At 42.0% G+C, this 17465-nt stretch overlaps 1 protein-coding gene across 7 annotated transcripts in view; it reads right to left on the bottom strand.

Annotated features, from left to right (window-relative positions):
* ASPH (aspartate beta-hydroxylase) overlaps positions 1-17465 on the bottom strand; it is a 219663-nt gene that overhangs the window by 69725 nt on the left and 132473 nt on the right. For all 7 annotated transcript variants that reach the window (XM_047728089.1, XM_047728090.1, XM_047728092.1 and 4 more), the window contains 2 exons: positions 8010-8095; positions 1288-1374 (listed from right to left, as the gene is read on the bottom strand). In XM_047728089.1, coding sequence (XP_047584045.1) covers positions 1288-1374; positions 8010-8095 — 173 coding nt within the window. The remainder of the gene's footprint in view (positions 1-1287; positions 1375-8009; positions 8096-17465) is intronic.

Genomic DNA, 17465 nt, shown 5'->3' with positions numbered 1-17465 from the left:
TCAAGCCTCATAGCTCATAGCCAGAAAAATCTTAATAGGTATGCTCTCCTTTTCTTTATGGCGTATTTTACATAAGATGTTCTAATATATTTATGTTTAATACGTTATAATATCCTTAACTATATATTTCTATATTTATTTATTCAGGCCCTGGCTCAAATGTCACCTCGTCGGTAGACTTCTCCCAAACACCCTAGCCCACATATCAACTCCCTCACACATCCTGTGGCGTACTCTGCTTTTTACAGGTTCTCAGCACTTCTCACTGACGAGCATATATATTTTACTTGTTCTGTCTCCTGGGCTGCCTTTGTCACCACAATGATAATACCATACATTCTGCTGGTGGCTGCATCTGCAACACCTAGAACTGCATATAGGGGGCTTCCTCTAAGTAATTTTTGACAAAGTGACTTTGTTTTTTATTAACATATAATATATTATTTGTTTCAGGAGTGCAGGTCTGTGAATCATCAGTCTTACACAATTCATAGCACTCACCATAGCACATACTCTCCCCAGTGTCCATTACCCAGCCACCGCATCCCTCCCCCCATTCCCCATCAACCCTCAGTTTGTTCCCTGAGATTAAGAGTCTCTTCTGGTTTGTCTCCCTCTCAGTTTTGATAAAGTAACGTTTAAAATACGTCCTGCTGGCTGATAAGATCCACAAGGGCAGAGACCTCTAGAGGGCTCATTATGATAATCCCAGGGTCTAAAAGAGCACATGGTACATGGTGGCTTTACAGCCAACCGCAGCAACCACAGGTGGGTGAGGAAAAGCTTCACAGAATGAGGAGCTGGACGATGGGGAAGTCAGGGAAGAAAGGAGATGAGGGAGTGGAGACAGGAAGAGGGGAGCTGATAATATAACTCCGTTTTATATTTTCAAGACTTTCCTAAGCATACTTGCAGCCTCTAGTTGCAAAACTGCGGCTCTTATAGCTCAGAGGAGCCTACGGTAAAACTTGGCAGAATGGGGCATGACGGTGACGGGAGATCAAGGACCAAAGTGTTCTTCTTTTTTTCTTTTCAAATCCAGGGAGAAGCCAGATGGAGGGAGAGCAGGAAAACGCTACTGGATTCACCGGGACACAATGGCAATAGCTAACTGTCATACTTAAAACGGTATTTCTTGCTTGAGTGTACACATATGCGTGAGAAACTGACTCTGCTTATAAGTTAGAAGGACAAAGAGAAATACAAACGGTGGGCAGTGAAAAAACCCAATTACACAGAACACAAGAACATCAAAAACATCTTCTACGTAGGAATGACTTCAGATACCTGTGCCTTTCCGTATCTTGCCCGTGGACTCTGAGGGTATTTGCGCACTAGTTCTTGGAATGCACTCAATGCTTCTTCAATTTTTCCCTGTTAGGAAGAAGCAGTTACATAAATGCAGTAAGTTCAGATGCATAATGTTATTCAATATGGTTTTTTAATATTCACCAAATAATGTTGTCAAAACACCCTAGACTCCACTCTGATTCTAAAGACAGTTTTATCTAAGATTTTTAAAAAATTAAGTTTGGAAAACAGAGAAGTAAAAATGAAAACAATTTTTTTTTTTTTAATAACAGAAACCTGACCAAGGATGTGCTCTAAGTCTCTGTTAAAGAAACTACATTTTCCCTCTATATGCACAGTTCCTACATGCATTATATTTTAACTTTCTTTTTCATTGAAGTACAGTTGACATACAATGTTACATTAGTTTCAGATGTACAACACAGCGATTAGACAACTTATACCTTATGCTGTCCTCGTCATAAGTGTAGCTACCATGGGTCACCATACAATGCTATTACAGTATTACTATCTTCTTGAAGAAAATAGTATTTTAAGTTGGGGAAAATATACTGCTGGAAGCTGGAATGTCTTGGGGTCTGCCATGAGAAGTCTACAGCACCTGTTGGGGGTGGGGGGGTAAACTCGCTGGAGTCATAAGGCCACTGGTTCGTGGTATGTGTCAGCCACTAAACACTAACATTGATTTGGCTTGCCTGGCTGACCGGGGAAACTCATAATTCTGTGTTATGTAACCCCTCCCAAAGCTTATGTGGACCCTTAAGAAGATAGTCCAAGCACCTCTACTAGGTCCCTGACCACCATGACATGAAAAGAAACAGAGGATATGGAACAGGTCAACTTGGTGACCGTCTTGGTGGGGGTGAGGAAGCCTCTCCCCATGGCACTCCCTCCGTGGCCATTCCACAAGGTGAAACAAATGTCTCCTGGTTTCCAATGGATGGCTGCAGGTCAAGGACACTGGGAACCACGGGATAGAGCCAGATTTTCTGAGATGAACTTTCACGGACACTTCGGCTCCTTCTAAACTGGTAAATCCATTCATTCCTTATACAAATGGAAGCTCGCCATGGTTTCTATGTTTTGACGTTCACCGAGCTGAGTTTCCACACGACAAAAGTTCACCTCACCAGGGTGGCTCGGGAAAGCAGGACTGCTCAGCTGTCCCTGACACCCACGTCTGGAAGACTTGACTCCATAGTGAAAGGTCAGGCAACATCCCTATTAAAGTTACTTAAAATCATTTCTTTAGGTAGATAGCATTGAAGAAGGAGGTTTTCTTTTCCTCTCACTTGCCCATAAGTGGTGCTGAAGGGCTGGTAGAAAACATATGTATAGCGTTGTAGCTATGAGCGTGGGCTCCAGAGCCAGACCGACGGGTTGGAGGCTGGTCTCTGCTGCTTGAGAGGTGTATGACTTATGGAGAGTTACTGATGCCTCTGCCTTGGGTGTCTCATCATAAAATGGGGACGAGGGTACTTAACTACCTTAAGGGGCTGCTGTTACGCTTACAACTGGTAGACACTGCAAGGAGCATATGTTGTATGGGGAATGTGTGTGCAGCACAAGATAATGGGGCCCCTCTCATGGGAGTCTTTTACCTGATCGACAGGCAGGTTAACAAATAAATCAAGCCAGGAACACATGCCCTACAGGACATGTACTATCAGAAATGATTGTATTGCTCTTTAAAATATACTGTCCTCTCATGATATTAATTTCTTTAAAGATTTTATTTTGTAAGAGCAAGCAGTTACAGGTCTGTGGCAAAACTGAGACAAAGCATAGATTTTTCATCTACTCAATATGTCCCCAACACACACAGCCTCCCCCATGATTACCATCCTGCACAACAGTGGCGCATTTGTTACAAATGACAAAGGTACACTGACACGACAAAATTACCCCAAGTCCACAGTTCACCTTAGGGTCCGTTCACTCTTGCTGTGGGATATTCTGTGGGTTCGGACAACTGCATACCGACAGTATCTACCATTATAGCGTCATGCAGACTGGTTTCGCTGCCCTAAAAATCCCATGTTTTTACCTCTTCATCCCTCCCCCACCCACTTTTAAGGGATGAAGACCTCAATGGGAAATATCTTTTTCTGTGTGACTTTCTTCTAACTGCCTCTTTTCTTCTTCCTAGAAGAAAAAAAGGGAGTCACTGATTCCAAGCAGTTTCAAAATGAAGGCAGGTGAATTCTTGGGTTTCAAAGTCTGTGGCTTGAGGCTCTGCCCTCTGGGTCCTTGGATCTGGCTACCGAGTTCTTATTTCTGGCCACGAAGTCCTTGTCTCTCACCTCTGGGTCCAAGACTCTGCCCTTGGAAGTATCTTTTCTTTTTATTGAAAGCGTGATTCGTTTTATGTTTCCTGCCTGTAGAGTTTTGGGAACCCAGCATTTCTTGCCGTTTGTCCTGTGTCTCTCAGGTGGCAATGCTTCTCCTGGTATAATATTCTCAAAAGCCTTGTGGGTCTCTTTTGTCTGTTGTGGGGATTCACACCATTTGACAAGAGGCACCTGCAAAGACCCTCCCAGGATAATCCCAGCTCTGTTCCTGGCTTCTGCTGGACAGCTGAGCAGATCCAAGAGTCACACACCTACTCTCTTCAGGAAAAGGATGTCTCGCCCGCCCTTGGCCTTCTCTCCGGAGTACACTTTCCTAACAATGAACTTCCTAATTCTTCTGCAATCTGGACAGACCAAGAAATCTCCCCAAATTGTCATGTTCTGGTTCTTTTTTCAAGAGTTCCTTCCTTAATGATCACTTTCCTCTCCTATTTTACTAGTAGCAGCAAAAAAGAAACCAGGCTGCATCCTGGACACATGGCTTGGAAATCTCCTCAGTTAAGCATCCAAGTTCATTGCTTCCAAGTTTTGCTTTGCTCAGGCCCTTAAGATATAATTCATTTAAGTTTCCTGCCACTCTGTAAAAAGGACTGCCTTTTCCCCAGTTACATTGACCTGTTCTTCATTTCCTCCCGAGCTCTCGCCAAAAATGTCTATCAACATTCTGCTGGTAAGGATATGTATATTCTCGAAGATTATCGATAAAGCTTTCTCTATGGTGCTCCTCACTTCCTCTGAGCCCTCTCCAGAAGCAGCTTTCACATCCATATTTCTACCAACAGTCTGCTTAAGACAATGCAGGCTTTTGCTCTCACGCGTCTCGAAATTCTTCCGTCCTCTCCACCATACCCGATTCCAAAGCCATGTCCATATTTTTAAGTACTGGCTATAGTAGCAGCCCAAAATCTGCTACAGCACCAAAATCTGGATTAGTTTTCTCTGGCTGCTGTTGCAAATTACCAGAAATTTGAATGCTCAAACAACAGAAATTTATTCCGGAGAACATTAGTCCAAAATCAGTTTCACTGGGCTGAAACTGCGATGTTGGCAGAGCCACTCTTCCTCCAGAGGCTCTAGGGGGAGTCTGTTCCTTGCCTCCTGACAGCATTACTTGACGGTGCATGCATTACTCCAATCTCTACTTCGGTCTTCACATTGCCTTCTCCCCTCTGTGATGCCTTCTCCTATTTTGTCTCCAATTTCCCTCTGACTCTCTCTTATAAAGAAACATGTGATTGCATTTAGGGCCCAAGTGGATAAACTAGAATAATCTCCCCATTTCAAGATCTGTAAGTTATCCTATCTGCAAAGACCCTTTCTCTAAATACGGTAAGGCTTACAGGTTCCAGGGATTAGGACTTGGGATATGTTGGGTGGGGGGGCATTTTTAGCTTACCACATGCCTTCAGTAACTTAAATTCCAAATGTTGAGGCTATTTTTGTGAAAATCATGCTAAATGCACCATTACGATCTAAAACACAGGAATAACAACATTTGTAACAAATCTGTTAAAGCATTTTGTTCCTTCTGGATACTCCCTTAGCTGGTCATCAAAAATATAAAAATAATGGAATATTTTGACTTGACCATGGCATCCCTCCGATCCCCTTCAGACAGAAGCCGTGTTGCCTTGCTAAGGGACTGTCAGCCCTGCTCTTACCCCAGCAGGCTGGCAAAGTAAATGTGTGTGTGCTTCTGGTGTGGAGGAACTTCCGCTCCCTAGAATCTTACTAGAGAATATAGCTCCTAGGGCTATGATGCAGTTCTTATTGAAAAACTTAAAGGCAAGATACAATGCTTGTAAAGAATTGTCTAAAAATCATCTTTCAACAGACTTACATTTTATCCAAAAACCAAGACAGTTCATTGGAGAGACAGGTACTTGGGCCCCATTGTTCTGGAGTGAGGCCAATGAGCTGTGCCCAAGGACATTAAAACACACCCCCACAGCTGTATTGCAGAATCCACTGGTGTGATGTGAGGGCGGGAGCTGGCCATCCATCAGCATACCCTTCATGAAGATCCACAGCAGAACATTTCTCTCTAGACTTGGTGGAGGGCAGCTCCTCTGATGAACGCCATTCATCTTAGAGTGTGACGCTACTCCCTTTGCGTCCTGCCTACAGCGTATCCATTCATCCCAAGCTCCTTTCAGAGCCTGTGATGCAAACTTTCATGTGTTTGAAAGCCTCACTCTGGCTTTATTACATGTTCCCTTCTCCCTCTCTTTTTCTCACTTAAAATGAAATAATAAGTGGGACATCTGGGTGGCTCAGTGGTTAAAGCCTCTGCCTTCGGCTCAGGTCATGATCCCAGGGTCCTGGGATCGAGCCCCGCATCAGGTTCTCTGCTCCGCAGGGAGCCTGCTTCCTCCTCTCTCTCTGCCTGCCTCTCTGCCTACTTGTGATCTCTGTCTGTCAAATAAATAAATAAATAATCTTTAAAATGAAATAATAACAAGTGAATATTTCAGTAGATCCTTTTTTCTATGGGTAAGGAAGAGTGTTAAGCAATACATATGACTTTTGAAAAACACATGATTGAATTAGGTTCTGATCTGTACATTTTTGATGGAAAAATAAAGTGACCCCATACTTTCATGCAGCATAGTGCTTAAGGCTAGGCATGAACTAAAACTGGACCCCCTCTGTCTGGGGCATACCTCAGCATGGGCCTCAGCTCTTCCAAGGTGACCGGCTGCATTATTTGAAAATATCAGCCATAAAAATAACCTTACAAAAGCTTCCTTAATGCTGATAATCCAGTCAATAATAAATATGGCTCCTTGCTATTTCAGAAGCAAGAATTGTAGCTACTTCCTCCTCCCTTATTGACTCTGTTAGAGATTCGGGTGCTGCTGGAGGAATGCCTCATCATTTCTCCAGATAAGCAAGAACCAGAGAATACCCCATAGACTGTTCCAGCACTTTTATATCCCATTGACTCATCCTCCCCTTGGCAACTGAGCCCTTCTTTACCATTCATTAAAATTACATAACAGCCCTTCTCCAAAGCTGTTCACTTGTCCTTTATCCCTAAAGTCACCTGTGAAATAGGCATCCCACACTCTCATATACGGCATTTAGTAAAGAGGAAGTGGAGGATGCCAAACAAGGGGATAGAAAAAGAAGACTCCTACTTCACTTCCATAAGAAATGCAAATTTCCCACAAATAGTAGGTGGCTTCATTTTGTAAAGTTAAACAAGACAGATTCAGAAATGCTTCCCATAATTAAATTTAGGGACAGTGAACAACTTTGCTACAAAAGTCTTTGGAGTTACCCCATTTTTATTGGCTGCTGAAGAGGGTAAGCCAGTCTTGGCCTGGGAACCTTGTCTAACACTAGTTACAGAGGTCTCCGTGCTTCCTGGTATGTTTCCAATAAATACTTGGGAAGCATATTCTTGTCCCAACTCGGTTCCTGACTTGTGTCCTTTTGTTGTTGCTTATTTACTTACAATACCCTGTCCCTTCTTTGCAGCCAAGGTCTACTGGATGAAAAAGCATATTACAGGAAAACTAATGATCATGACGCCAAGTCTAATTTCCAATACAGAGTAGAGAAAGAGAAATTTCCATGACAAACGAGCAGATGATTCAGGGAAGGTGTTATTAAATGTATTATTATAAATGTTGGACCTGATAATTAGACGATGAATATGACTGAGTCAGAGAACAAGAACTTCAATCTAGTGTCAAGTTATTTTTTTTAGCTGCAATATCTAGAAACACACGCAGGTCATATTTCAAATTAACTGAGAACAACATAAACCATATAATAGTCAGCCTGAAAACTGCAGGTGCATGAGGTTAATACCTAGTGAGAAGAATGCTAAACCCAATGTCATTTCACCTATCAGTAACTACCCTAAGCGTCCTGGACTAATTTTTTTCTTTTTGCATTGAGGTGCTAGACAGTTAAAAATGTTCACCTGTGTGGCATTTGACACAGTTGATGCTTTAAGAAAAAAAAAATCTCATCTGATTTTCACAGACCCAAGCAGGAAGATCACTTTCTATTCTAATTTTTTAAATGAGAAAACTGAGGCTCAGAATGGCCAAGTATTTTGTCCAAAGCCACACACCTGGCGGAGGGGAGGTGGTAGGCTGACCCCACGTCCACCAGCCTAACCCTTAGTTCTACTTCTGTTTGGCCATACAGGGGCAAATTTTCCCTTTCACTTGATTCAATTCACTGGAATGCTGATGTGCTTGGGAAAAAAAAATCCACTCCAGTCAAGGGCTGCTTCTCTTATTATTTTGTAACAATTCAACAGTGACGCCTGAATTTATTGAACAACTGACCCATTGCACATTTCTGTGCCAAACGAAAACATCAACATACCCTTTTACGAAGTTTTTCTGCAGCATCAAGTTCAGCTTTAATAGTCTTATCAAATTTATTTAATAGTTTAGGCTTCTTTTTCTTAACTGAAAGAAAAAAGAGGTTTTTATTTTGTATTTCTTTGTCTAGAAATAGCTCTTAAGAATAGTGATGTACAAGTAATGAGAAAACTCTCCGTGCAGGAGCAAACACACTTCCGGCTCACCTCTTTCCACCCCCCATCCCCGGGAGGACGCAGGCAGCAAGCTGCCAAGTGAGATAACACAGCCCTTACTTATATGCTCAGGGTGTTCCGAGGAGCCTGGGTGGGTTCTGGTATCCTGAAACTCAGAGGGATACTGGCCTAGTTTCTGGGAGGAAAATGGTAGGTGTGATTTATAAACTCTTAGGATCGATTTCTTGGCTAAGTCCGCAAGACTGCGGAGAACAGAATTTCAGTCTAGCACTGACGGTCCTCCTGTTGCATCATGGGCTTACCACTCCAGCTATATTCCATCCTTCAGCCAAACATGACCATCCCGTGTTCCTCAAATAAGCTCTGTGACGTTTCTGATCCTACTTTCTCTAAGTAAAATGGCCTATTCCTTTGTTGGTTGTAAATATGTTCACCCTTCAACAACTAACTCAAAACCCTTCTGCCTTCCTCACTGCATTCCCCCTCTGGACTGAAGTCTGCATTACTCTGCATATTTCTTTCACGGGTCTTCTCTCATGGGACATGTATTATAATCATTTGTGCAACTTAGTCCTTTTCCAAAAACCTAAGCTCCTACAGAAGGGCGCCATGTTGTAGGCGCAAGCTGAATTGGTTCATGCTCACTGAGCATGAAGTCACTCCAGTGGTCGGGGGGGGGGTCCTGCTGGGGCCCACCTGGCAGTGCCCGTGGGGTGGATGGATGCCGTGGGCTCCCTGGAAGCCTAGAGCAAACCATCCTGCTTGAGGGCTCAGGAGAATGACAAGAGCAGGGCATGGAAGGGTAAGTGGGATGTTCTAGATAGAGAAGGGGACTGGTGGTGGGACAGGGGATGGAGTGGGGGAGACAGAGAATGAGAACAATGAGAAGAGATGTTCTTCATCAATGTTCTGACACTGAACCCATCCATCCATTGATTCTGCTCTCTCCTGTCACACAGGAGGAGGGGCTCTCCTTCCTAAGGGCCCACCCCTACACACACACACACACACACACACACACACACCCCTGTCCTCTGCCTTCTGTACCTCCTGAATGTCTCCTCACTCCCTGGCTCTATTCTGGGCATCTATTTTCATTTAATAATGCTGAGGTCTTTGCTGTCCTAAAGTAAGACAAACCTCAGCCTACCCTCCTCTACCTGCCATTCTCTCTTACCCTCCTCTCATTCCTGGCTCCCTCTCAACTCATGGTGTTCTGGCTTCCTCACCAATACAGGGCAGAAACAAGTCTTCTGGAAGAGAGGGGTGCTGAGTGGTTAAGAGTCAGATGACAGGTCTGAGTCCCAGCTCTGTGACTTCTAAGCTTTGTGACCTCAGCCAGGCTGCTACTAAACTTTTCTGACTCCTACTTCCCTCATCTATAAAAATTGAGAGTTAAGTCAATATTGCACACGAGAGGAGAGCACAGTGCTCCCTATGTTACGTGCTCCCTAACAACGAATGATGCCTCCTGCCATCTCTGCAGGCCCATTTATTCCTTTTCCTTCCTATCCTACCTGACTCCTCTGCAGTACCTGGCACAGTGACTCCTCCCTTCTTCCCGAACTGAATGCTCTCCTTGACTTCTGTGTTGCCCACTTTCCTAGTTTTCCTCCTTATTCTCTAGCCTCTTCATTTCCTCCCTGGGTCCTACGTGGCTCCTGCCCTCTGCGGCTCCCTGGGGTCAGTCTTCAGCCCTGTGCAGGGCTTTAACAGTTTAATTTCCAAACGGGGCTATAAATTAACAGGTTAATGTTCTTTTGCATTACAAAAATCATAAATCCGTGGGCCTATGATTTATGACACGGATGCCTCACACTCAGTAGATAGGAAATCAAATGCACTACTGCTCACCACTCTAATCATTCTCATATCTGTCCTCTTCCAGAGGATGACATCAGAGCCATCTGGTTGTCCAAATCACAAAACTGGTTAGAGATGGCAAACAGAACAGGGCAAAGAAGGAGCATGTGGATTTGTCCAAATGGACTGAATAGAATCATGACTTTTTTTTTTTTTTTTTTTTTTTTTTTTTTTTTTTTTTTTAGCATTTGCTCTGTGCCAGTTCACATGCTGGGTGCTTTTTTTTTTTTTAATTTTTTATTTTTTAAATTTCTTTTCAGTGTGCCCCCATGCCGGGTGCTTTACCTATACATCCTTTTATTGTCTCAACCTCCCAGACATAGTGAATTTAACTTCATAGGTATGCCACTGGGGACCAAAAGGGTCAGTCCCTTAATACCTCCCCTCTCCCATCCACACAGGAAGAGACACACTTAGTTCCCACTCAAATGGTTTCCAAAGGGAGGGACATTCCCCCAAAACTCTTGGCCTCTTGCCTCTCCCCTTAGGGGTGGTGGTGTGATTTATCTGCTCACTGGGTTGGGGGAGATGACAAGCTTGTTTGGTTCTGTCCCACCTTCTCTCTTCCTCCCAACAGCATATGTAGTATGTTGAGCTGATGGCAGTCTTACAGGGAGGCCCCCACGTTGGGGAACTAGGGCTGTTCCATGCTGCCTAGAGTGGGCAATTATGTCTTAATTCTGGGGTTCATTATTAATCAACCCATTATTCCTGCTCATCTATGCCCCATTCTTCAATTCCACTGTCATCAGCAAGAAAGCTGACACTCTGATCACCTTTCCTTTATTTCACTCCTTGTGCATTTTTAAAAATGATCATGCTCTTTTATTTGTTTATTCTACCTTTTTCTTCCCCCCTCTCTGAGCTCTCAGGACCCCTATTGTTAAAAAAATATAAATGGCTAAAGCAGAGACTGACAAAACAGTGAATAATGGGTGTTTTCAGCTGCATGTCATTATACGTTAGCATATATGCTGAGGATATGGAAAACAAATTGATGTTTGACTGAGATGTGACTGCATGGTGGTGAGTTAGTGTCTTGTCATCTCAGCACTGACTTATGCCTCTCAATTGCTCATTTCAGTTTTGCAGAAGTCTCTGTCAGCAGAACACCAGCGGGACCAAGAAAGCCTGGCATGCACCTGACTACAGGACGATACTGGTTTTCCCAAATCTGTCACCCATTTTATAAAGTTAACATGAGATTTATCTATAAGAAGAAAAATAAATTATTGGCAGTTCAACATAGTCAGCAGTAAAATAATAGGCTTGTTAAACAGTTATACATTTTAAGTATCTTAATGTCAAAATATTTCAATAGTGTCACAAAAAGACAAAATATTAAAAATCTTCTGTATCTCTTTTCACATATCTTCAAGTTTAGTCGTTCCCACGTCTCTTCTCTTTGAAATTCAATTTTGGTCCCTATCATGACTATTTTTATTTTTAAATGTATAAAAAGCCTAAGGCAATTTTCCCAATTCTAAAAAACACGGAGCTCTTCCTTCTTATTATGGAGAGGCACATGGCCAAGCCACAGAGACAATGGGTTCTCATGGTTAGTGATGGGACCAGGCTTCCAGGTGGTCTGGGCCTCAGTTTTCTCATCTACAAATGAGTGGCATGGGCTGGCTGTGTTAAGACCTCTTTGAACTTGGAAATCCCATGCTTTTAATTTTCAGCTGATGGAAATCATGTTAATAATCTTTCAAAGTAGACCTAGAAGGCACTGGAATGAACTGTTATTTTGTTGAACATGGTTTTAAAAACAATGGTTTAGAAGGAAGCTATGCATGCTATATTAAACTTTGTATAAAAATAATCACTGTCATTTCAAGTATTTTAATTTTTTCCAAAACCATGAAAGTACATTTCAGTAGCATTTCAAATTCTCCATTCCCTTGCCATACCATGGTTGAAACATTAAGAGGAAATAAGAAGAAAAAAGAAAGACAATAAAAGAATAATTAACAGTATGAGAAAAGCTCTAGCAATATATACCTAGATCATAAAAATGAATACTGGTTCCCTTTCATTTCCACTTGGTCCATAAATGAAGATGTTTTTATATTATGGTACATGGGTAGAATTTGACCACCAAGAAAAACAGACACAGGATCTCTGCATTACTCTGTGTTCTAAACCCACCGCATTAAAGAGAGTGATGAAAATGGAAATGTCTGCCATATGTTAGATAGAAAGCAACAATTTCCTAACCAGTCTCCCTGCTTCCAGTCTGTCCCCATGGTCTACACTGTCCTGAGGATCTTCCTGTCCATGTCTCCCACTCTTTATATACACCCATGGATCCCTGAACATACAAAATGAAAATGAAATTCCTTAGAAAGCCATGCCAGCAGTCCTGATCCTGTTTGCTCTCCAAAAGAAATGAAATACGTCCACACAAAGACTTGGATATGCACATTCATTGCTGCACTGTTCATAGCAACCAAAAGGTACTTCACTGACTCATTCACTCCTTCAACGATTTGCTAAAATGCAACTGTGTTCCAAGGACTGTGGTGGGAATTCAACAGACCTTCCTCAAGGAGGCTGCAGTCTTACTGAGAAGAAAGATGTAAATGGATAACTAACCTTGAGAGGAATGAATTTCAGAATGGACCAGGAGTGGTGCTAATCCATTTGGGAGGCAGAAGGGAAAGCTTCCTGGGGAAACTTAGAATTCAAGCATACCCAGTGGTGGCGGCATTATTCTGGGCAGAAGAAAGAGTAGCTATTTTGTAATTCAGTCACAACTGGGGACTTGTACTTTCATCATTAGTTATTTCTCCTGTAAGTGAAAGACCAAACATCTCCTTCTGCTTGGATGCTAGTGTTTGGTACCACCTATGTGAATGCTCTTATTGTGGGAATCAGGGCTTTCCAGAATTTTAGAAAGCTGAGGTGGAGATATTGCTCAAGGACTCTGGGCACGGACATGTCTCTCCCTACATCTGAGGATGTGGCCTTAGATGCTAAGTGATGCTGAGCCTCCTTCAAGAGCCAGTAGAGGCCCAAAGTCCATGTTTAGGAAGTCTAAGTTTTGTTGAGAGAGGAGGTACTCCCCAACTGTAAAAGGTCAGTGGCATAGCAAGATTTGGACTTTTGAAAATATGCAAGACACAAAGTGTACAACCGTAGCTCCCCACTCCAACCCAGATGAAGGATTCCTGATGCCAAGGGGTGCCACGCTGAAGGTCATGGCCTCTGCGCCTGCCCCAGGCTACCATTTTTTTTTTAAATACAATTTTCTGTGCTAACTAAGGGTCTTAAATTAACTGTACTCTGAGAGAAAGAGAGAATGAGAATTTCTCCCATTAAGTCAAAACCACCAAAATGCTTGCTTTATTTCAGGGAGATAATGTTCATCTCAAGCTATTTCACAGTTGTGTTTCCTTCAACCACGTCTACGGTCTTTCACAAACCAGCCCCTAGTCTCTGTTTTCCTCTCTTGTTCTGTACCTGTAAAGCACTTTACATGGTCTCTCAAATATGGCATGAACTTTGGCACCTCTGTGAATCTTCTCATGGTGTTTTCTTTGGAAAATACTTCCCTCTATTTATACCACAGGATACTCTGCACTTCAACTTTTAAGACCTACTTTAAATGCCATTTCCTCTATTTAGTCATCTAAGACTTAATCATGAAAAAAAAAAAAAAAAAACCGCTCCTCTTCTGCCTCCACATAGCATTTTGTTTCTAGAAATAATAAACTTTTCAGGCTGTGTTCAAGTTGGTTGTATAATTAGCTTAAGCATGCTCACCCTCTCTCTCTTCCTACCAACCCTCCCCAACCCCTGCTTGGTTGTTAGTTTGTGCGAGAAAAGAACTGTGCCTTCCTTGTAACTTATTCCCAGCATTTAGTACATAGCCGGGCCTACAGAGAAAGTCCTCAACAAAAACTTAAAAAAACATGTAAGGATGACTGAATCAAGACATTTTGAAAAGGAATGGGACAATGTCAATTTTAACTTGGGCCTATCAGCTATTTTTTAAAAAGCAGCAAATTATAAGCAACCAACATGAAAATGAACTGAGAGCAGTTTGCTTTATAAAAAAGAAGCTCTAATCCAAAAAGCGTCAGTGGACAACAGTGGAGGGGAAAGAGGAAAAAGATGAGAAAAAGAAACAAGGTATATGTAAGTCAATCCTCACTGAAAATATCATAGAGAACACTGATACTTACTTCCTATGTTTCATTCCATTTAAATTTTTCAGTATATTCAGCAATTTAGAACACAAATGGCAGAATACTAGACACAACTGCAGGGGCCAAGGGCAGGCTGCCTCAAGATGTGCCACTTTAACATGAAGATTATTTTGAGTTAAAAGCCATCAAAACCCAGCAGATACAGGAAACGCTCTTTACCGCCCCAACAGCTGCCTGAAAGAATTTAGATAGAGGACCTGCTCCAAGATAAGAGCTCTCACCACATAACTACATTATAATATGAACTAGGTAGATGGACAGGGAGGAACCTAGCAAGGTCTGTTCAAAGTTCCCTATGTCCCATAGTTACTGAGTGTTCCTGCAAACATTCATTTACCAAACATTTACTCTTTTTAATTTCCCCATGAATCGCATTCCTTCCCTTGGAAGTCCCAGATCCTACCCCTTTCTTCTTTGTTCAAAATGACCTACTGACTGTCTGGAATTTCCATCTCTGTGTGGGTTCCCTGTTGGTATACAATTAAGTTTGATTTTCTCCTGTTAATCTGTGTCATATCAAATTTGAGTCTTAGTCCGGTAAGAAGGATCTTGAAGGGCAGAGGAAATTCTTTCTCCCCAACATAACTAACCAGTAAGTTCTTAGACTGCAAAGTTCAGCTAATTTAGTAGAACATAAGTTCACAAAGCACCTTGCTTTTATGTTTTGAGTCACTGCTTAATGCCTTATCAAATTCTTTGCTGACAATAATAGCTGACATTTACTGTGCACTTCATCTGCTAGACATGAGTGACTCACCTAGGCTGTAAAAACTGTAAACAGGAGGAGCCAAGACTGGAACTTGGGGTTATCCTGACTGCAGTGTCTATGCTTTTGCCATTTTTTTTTTTAAAGATTTTATTTATTTACTTGACAGAGAGAAATCACAAGTAAGCAGAGAGGCAGGCAGAGAGAGAGGAGGAAGTAGGCTCCCTGCTGAGCAGAAAGCCCGATGTGGGGCTCGAACCCAGGACCTGGGATCATGACCTGAGCCGAAGGCAGCGGCTTAACCCACTGAGCCACCCAGGCGCCCCTATGCTTTTGCTATTTTGCTTGCTATCTATCTATCTAGCTAGCTAGCACCTGGCCCAAACTAGGGTGTTTCTAAGGGTTTTGAGAGTGATGACAAAATAGAATTAAGCATTGGTATTGCTATTGCCAGAGACAAAGAATTCCTGTTCCCTTCAAGGTCCTTCTAGCTGGACTAAGAATGAAATTGACAGACACAATAGCAGGAGAAAATCAAATTTAATTTAAGTGTACAAGGAATCCAAACAGATACAGAAATTCCAAAGATAGTTGGGCAAAATGAGCTATATATGTCATCCTGAACTAAGAAAAAGGGAGTATGAGTCTGAGACTTAACAGGAAGGAATGCAACTCACAGGAGAATAAGAAGAAGAGCAAATATTTGGTCAATAGATGTTTCCCCTGCCATATGGATGGGTCACTCAGATAAAATTTATCTCTGGTAATAACTCTTATTCCAAGAAAGACTCCCCCAATTTAGATTCTTCAATGTGGTTAAGAGAGGGGCAGAAGTGTGTCTTAAGACTATAGGTTCTAGATTATCTTTAGTGCAAAATAATCTTTACACCAAAGTAGCCCATCTTGGGGCAGCTTGCTCTTGGACCATACATTGTGTATGAACTTTGTATTGTAGTCTCAAAGGATAAAGGTAGTTACATAACCACAGTAATTTTCCTTTTGTGTCTCAAAGATCCAGGGTTGACATGCTATGCAGACACATGGCTTAGTAGGATGATGGCAGTGTAGAGTCTAGAGAGGCCTCAATTTTGCCCTTCTTAGGTGACTTGCTTAATTTTGCTTCCATGAAATTGGGAAAATATCTGACCCTCACCTACCAACCATAAAGGAGCATAAAACATCAATATAAACATTAATCATTACTTCCCTCTATAACACCTTATTTTTTTAAGATCTTATTTATTTATTTGACAGAGAGAGATCACAAGTAGGCAGAGAGGCAGGTAGGGGGGCAGGCTCCCTGCCGAGCAGAGAGCCCAATGTGATGCAAGCTCTTGATCCCAGGACCCTAAGATCATGACCTGAGCGGAAGGCAGAAGCTTAACCCATTGAGCTACCCAGGAACACCATCTATAACACCTTATTTTCATATATCTTAAAATTCTGTTAATTAATTGGGAGATGTGTATGATATATCTTTGTAGGGGCAGAAGGCAGGCCACCCCAAGATGGGCCACTTTGGCATGAAGAAGATTTTGAGTTAAAAGCAATCAAAACCCAGCATATTCAGGAAAAGGTCTCTACCCCTCTCTCAACTGCCTAAATTTACATGAGAAAGGAAATCTTGCACCAGGTAGAGAGCTATTAAGAGATTTCTTTTTTATCTAAGAAAGTTATTTGCCTAACAGGATAGCCTTTGTTTTCCAAACCTCCCCTCTCACCTTCCAGCTAATGGTCTACATCCTCATTGTAACCCCAGACCACCCAACCCCACCCCACCTCAGGGGTCTAAGCTCCTTAGATCAGGATGTCATATAAGCCTCATGTTGCCTGACAGTTCTTGGAGTTTCACGGCCGTGGATACCCTGCTTATATAAAACTAAATGTGATTTTCTCCTGTTTATCTGTCTTATGCCAATTTCCTTCTTAGTCTAGCTGGAAGAACCTGGAATAGAGGAAAATTTGCTCATCCCCAACACCTTATTAGTAAATGGTTTGAAGAATTTTATTTATTTATTTATTTAGTTAGTTAGTTTTAAGATACCAGATTTGCTCTGTAGTCCACCATTTCCCTGACAGAGATTTTGGGTGACTAATAACTTTGCCACACTATACCTGTAGCCAGTTTGTATTTTCTGAGTCAACAAAGGACTAAGGACCTATGGGGCCACATTATCCTTGCTTTCCCTGCTCCCTAGACCCTGCTATGTGTCTTCGAGTAGAATGACATAAAATATGAAAGACTGCTTTTTGTTACAAGTATCCGAAGATGGGATATGATGGGAAATCATCTAAACAGCAAAATAATTTTAAGGGAAGGAAGAGTAAGACCAAAATAAGACATTGAAGAAAAATGTGCTATCTGAAATGCAGCCTGAAGCTAAAATAATCACGTAATGCTCTATTGCAATATTATTCATGTTAATTAACAGTTAACCTAAGATAGACCTCATTACATATTTTAATTTTTCTGTATTAGAATTGGAAGTTAATTCTGCTTT

Source organism: Lutra lutra, chromosome 4 (genome assembly GCF_902655055.1).
Source record: "Lutra lutra chromosome 4, mLutLut1.2, whole genome shotgun sequence".
Lineage (NCBI taxonomy): Eukaryota > Metazoa > Chordata > Mammalia > Carnivora > Mustelidae > Lutra > Lutra lutra.
This window is presented reverse-complemented; position numbering and strand designations above follow the sequence as displayed.